Here is a 4,667-nt window from a genome sequence, read left to right as displayed (position 1 = left end):
CAAACCCAAAGTTTCACAAGACCTGTACCCGAGATGTGAGGTAGTCTACTCTCAGCCTTTCCTGCCCACTGAACAAAGTCACGAACACCCTACACACTTGCAGACACACTTATAATGTTACCCACATCAATTCAGGAAAGGGGTAGAGCAGTTTACTACAACAACACCTTGCATGCAGGTGTGTGTGTGTGTGTGTGTTGTAATAATAACCTTATTGTTTTTTCATCTTCGCTCTTCCTTTGAAAACCTGAATACACCTGTATACGATTGGGAGGAGGCTATATATAGCCCACACTCGCGTTCACGTGATCGTAGTTTGCACGCGCACCAGAAAGGTTATAGGTGACATAAGTACTTCACCTGTAACATCTACAATAATTTAATCCAGTGAGTAAATAGCAGGTGTAAGAACAATGTGGACACGTGTAGACGTGCAGTGGTGTAGCCATTAGTAACTAGTCACTGACGTCACTTCAAACTAATGACATCATAATTGCACATGACGTGCTGATGAGCTGGCAGATAACCATGACGACACAATCGTTGACATTCGACGACATTTGCCTCCTGCATTTGGTTGAACTCACCGAGAATAGAAGACAGAGAAATCAGAGCAGCCCCGGCCAGGTGCAATGAGCAACAAAATGGAAGAGGAAGAGGAAGAGGAAGTCATGGAGCAAGACGACGAAGACGACGAAGAATACGAAGACGACGAAGAAGACGAAGACGGCGAAGTCGACTTGTATGATAACAGCGTTTCTCAGCCAACCGCTTCGGAAAACTTCGCTTGGGAAGAGAGTTGTCCTGTTCTCAGCCTCAAATGTAGTTTCGGCTACGCCAGTGAGCAGCTGGGCAACCTGCATGTCCTGGAGCGGAATGTTCTGCTCCTGAGTGCGGGGAACTACGTGCGGCTTTTCAACATAAAGACGAAGGTCAGTCGGTACTTGCGCAGCACAGGTGGCGGTGGCATCAGCGCCCTTGCTGTGCATCCATCCAAAGAGTACTTCGCGGTGGGTGAGAGCGGATACATCCCCGACGTGAACATCTTCAAATACCCATCCTTACGGATGGTCAAGGTGCTCCACGCGGGCACTGGGGAAGTCTACGCCGCCATGGAGTTCTTCCCCGTCGATTGTCACCTGCTGGCGACGCAAGGGGGCAGCCCCGACTACCAGCTCACCATCTGGGAGTGGAAGAAGGAAATACCACTGCTGCGGAGCAGGTCCATCCAACAGGACGTGCATCGTCTGTTGACCTGCGAAACACCGCGGGACTTTCTAATTACCTGCGGCGTCAGCCATGTTAGGGTTTGGAAGATGGCTCACACTTTCACGGGGTTGAAACTCCAGGGGGAGACAGGAAAGTTCGGAGTGATTGACGTCTGTGACATCGACAGCTGTGCTATGCTGCCTCACGGGGAGGTCGTCAGCAGTTCCGAATGGGGAAACTTGCTGCTCTGGGAGGACGGACTGGTTAGCGCGGAATTTGTCAGGAAAAATAACAACTGCCACATCGGGAGGATCAATCAGGTGCTTCTCTACGACCTCATTCTGATTAGCTTGGGGAAGGACGGCTATGTGCGTATGTGGAATATCTACGACATGATATACGCGAAGCCAGAAACGTGTGGTGGCCAAGTCATTATCACGCCATCCATGCAAATCAGAATCAGGGTGCAAGCAGACTTGCTGCACATGGTCAAAGCAACCACCCACAACGACTACATCTGGTTCCTGCAAGAACGCGATGGCAATATTCGCCGCCTCAACCTGCGTTCCACCGCTGAAGAATCGTCATCCGAGGTCGTGCTGAGCACCCACGGGGGCCCTGTTTGGGGCTGCACCGCTTCCCCTTGCGCTCACTTGGTTGCCACCGCTGGCAAAGATGGGCAGGTGCAGATCTTCGATTGCCTTCAAGAAAAACAGCTGGCTTCCATCTCTTTCGAGTTGTCCGTCACTTGCTTGGTGTGGCTGCCCCTATCGGCAGACTCTAGTGCAGCGTCTATCGTCTGTGGGTTCAGTCAGGGTCACCTGAAGATGATCTCGTTTGGCTTGTCCGATGAGAGTAGTCAATGCGAAGCATACTTAAGTCAAGCCTTACGACCACACAGTAACCTAGTGACCAGCCTGGCTTTCTCATTCGATGGTCTTATGCTCTCATCCGGTAGCCTAGATGAGACCGTCTTCTTCTTTAACGTAGATGACATCCGTTTGACGCCTCTAGGCTGGGTTTCAGTTTTGGGTGAAGTGAGGTACCTGACATGGACACCACAAAACTTTTCCTATACAGGTCTTCTCGTGGCTTGTGGAAATGGCGAGGTGGTGGAGTTGATCTTCCCTCTGAGAAAAACTGACTTAGAAATCACCCGAACGTTTGAGATCACAAACCTTCGTGCCAGGCGCTTATCGTTTCTGAGTGTCAAGTCGCAGATTAGACACGACGAAGAGCTGAAAAGAATCAAGGAACAGAAAAGGACTACGGCTCCTGCTCATCAAGATGACGATCAAGAAGTGGAAGGTACTGGTGCAGGCTTGGAAAAGGAACACAAGGGGTACAATGATCTTGTTGACCAGGGAGACGAAATGAATGTGGAAGAGCAATGGAAACCCTTTATCCCTGTAACTCCTAGTCCCATTCTGCAAGTTTTCTACACTTCTTCAGAGTCCTTCTTTTGGGCGTCTTTGGGAGGTTTTGATGCTGGATACCTGTACAAATGCCAGTTGCCAACTGAAGAGGATGCAGACAACTACGATGCATCATTTAAAAGTAAGCCGGTTGAAGCTGCTGCCGTACCCAGCTCTCATGACTGTCCAATATCTTCCGTAACATTTAATGCATCTGGACTCCTGGCTTTCTTCGGATTTCAAAACGGCAATGTTCGCATTGTGCAGCTGAAACATCCGTTTGATCTGAGCGACCTCAGCGCCTTCTGGAACCTTTCTGTTCATGATCATCGCAAGGGCAATATCACTGGCTTGGCATTGGCATTCGATGAGTCCTTTCTTGCAACGTCTGCCGACGATGGAAATATTTTTCTCTTCAGTTTTTCTGGAAAATTAGAGAAACTGTCACAAGAAACATGTGTCTTGCCAAAGATATCAACGCACCATATCATTGCCAGCCATGACCTTCCGTCCGAGACGCCTTACTGGCAGGAACAGAAAGAAAAAGAGTATCAGAATGCTAAGATGAAAAAGGATGCAGAAGCAAAGGAGGGTAGAAGGGAACTTCTTAAAAATCTCAAAGAACGCTTTAAAATCCTTCTGTCAAGTAATGCCAAGCTCCCCCCGCATCTCCAGCTCTCTCGACAAGAAATGCTTATTAACCAAAACATTTATGAAGAGATGGAAGGCGCTTACAGCAAAAATATTGAAACCATAAAGACCAGGTCCAAATGGTCTTCAGACAAAATTAAACTTGCCCTGGACAAACTCTGTGGGTATTTTAAAAGTTCGAAGGATTCTGATCAGGTCACGGTTAAAGGATTTCGTATACCTCATGTAGTTAGAAGCTACAGAATTGGACCTATTTTCCCCCAATTTATAAAGACTGAAGAGATGAATCCTCAGCAGGCTAGCTGTGCGTCCTCAGAGGAGGAGATCGTGACTGGTGAGAAGGAAAGAGAGCAACTGCTAAAGCCTTCCCATAGTGATGAGATGTTTGATACCATGTTTAAAAACACCGAACAGATAGATTTCGTGGGCAAAAGGGCTGCGCTCATGAGGCTAAACATTATTAAGAAAAACAGAGAAAAGAGAGCAGCCAGAAGACAGGACTATCTCAACCTGACGAAGGAAAAACCTCCGCCCGATTATGAGGCTCCAGAGGATATTGCTGCCATCGAAAACGCCAGAGAGACTTTGGGATGTTGGAGACTTAGAACAGACACAAGTGCCACCTCCGACAGGTCTCTGCTCAGTGTCGATGACATGTTTCAGATGATTTCTGCACACGAGAAGAGAATACGTGCGAGGCAGCGAGAGTTCAATGCCAAGGTCACCAACCTGCGCCGAGAGACGAACCTTGTACTGCAGATTCTTTGCAGTCTGGTCAAGTTCATGGAGTCTGACCAAGCCAAGGCCCTGTGTTGAAAATTATGCGAGACATGACCTCTCCCGAGCTGGAACTAATATACGACTCCAAGTTCCTAGAGAAATTTCAAAAAGAACTTCTGAACCGAACGGCACAGGACTTCTCACTGACTGCATACGAGGAAGCTGGTTACCAAATGAACCCTGGACTTGCACATCGTGCAAAAGCTTCAACCCCGTACGTGTATTTCAAAAGTCTGAAGCCGCCTTTCCCAGAATGGGTGGACTTGACGATATCAACTAAGAAAATAGTTGAGGCTGCCGTGGGGGAAGTGCTGCCGTGGGAAATTTTGTCTGACTCGACATCTGAGGAATCATTTGTGGCTTGGGTAATAAATGATCAGAATTTGGAGCCACAAACAGTTGACTCTGTGCTCAACGTTCCGGAGACCAGTCTTGAGGAGGAGCTGCAAACGGTAGAGAGAATTAAGTCTCGCTACTACAGCGACCTCGCAAAGGAGACCATTGACAGCATCATCTCGGTGTTCGACACCAAGCTGCAAGCGCTGTATGACGAGAGGTGCAGTCTGGACATCACAATCAAACGAGCTGAACTCCTGTATTTAACTCGACTGG

General features: G+C 48.3%; 1 protein-coding gene across 1 annotated transcript; it reads left to right on the top strand.

Annotated features, from left to right (window-relative positions):
- Positions 1–475: 475 nt before the first annotated feature.
- On the top strand, positions 476–4,126 carry LOC112571863 (cilia- and flagella-associated protein 44-like). The gene has a single exon (XM_025251212.1). The coding sequence runs from the start codon at positions 633–635 to the stop codon at positions 4,089–4,091; it is 3,459 nt and encodes a 1,152-aa protein (XP_025106997.1). The 5' UTR covers positions 476–632; the 3' UTR covers positions 4,092–4,126.
- Positions 4,127–4,667: the final 541 nt, after the last annotated feature.

The sequence above is a fragment of the Pomacea canaliculata genome, linkage group LG1 (genome assembly GCF_003073045.1).
Source record: "Pomacea canaliculata isolate SZHN2017 linkage group LG1, ASM307304v1, whole genome shotgun sequence".
Taxonomy (NCBI): Eukaryota; Metazoa; Mollusca; class Gastropoda; order Architaenioglossa; family Ampullariidae; genus Pomacea; species Pomacea canaliculata.
Note: the sequence above shows the minus strand (reverse complement) of the source record. Positions and strands in the feature narration are given on the sequence as shown.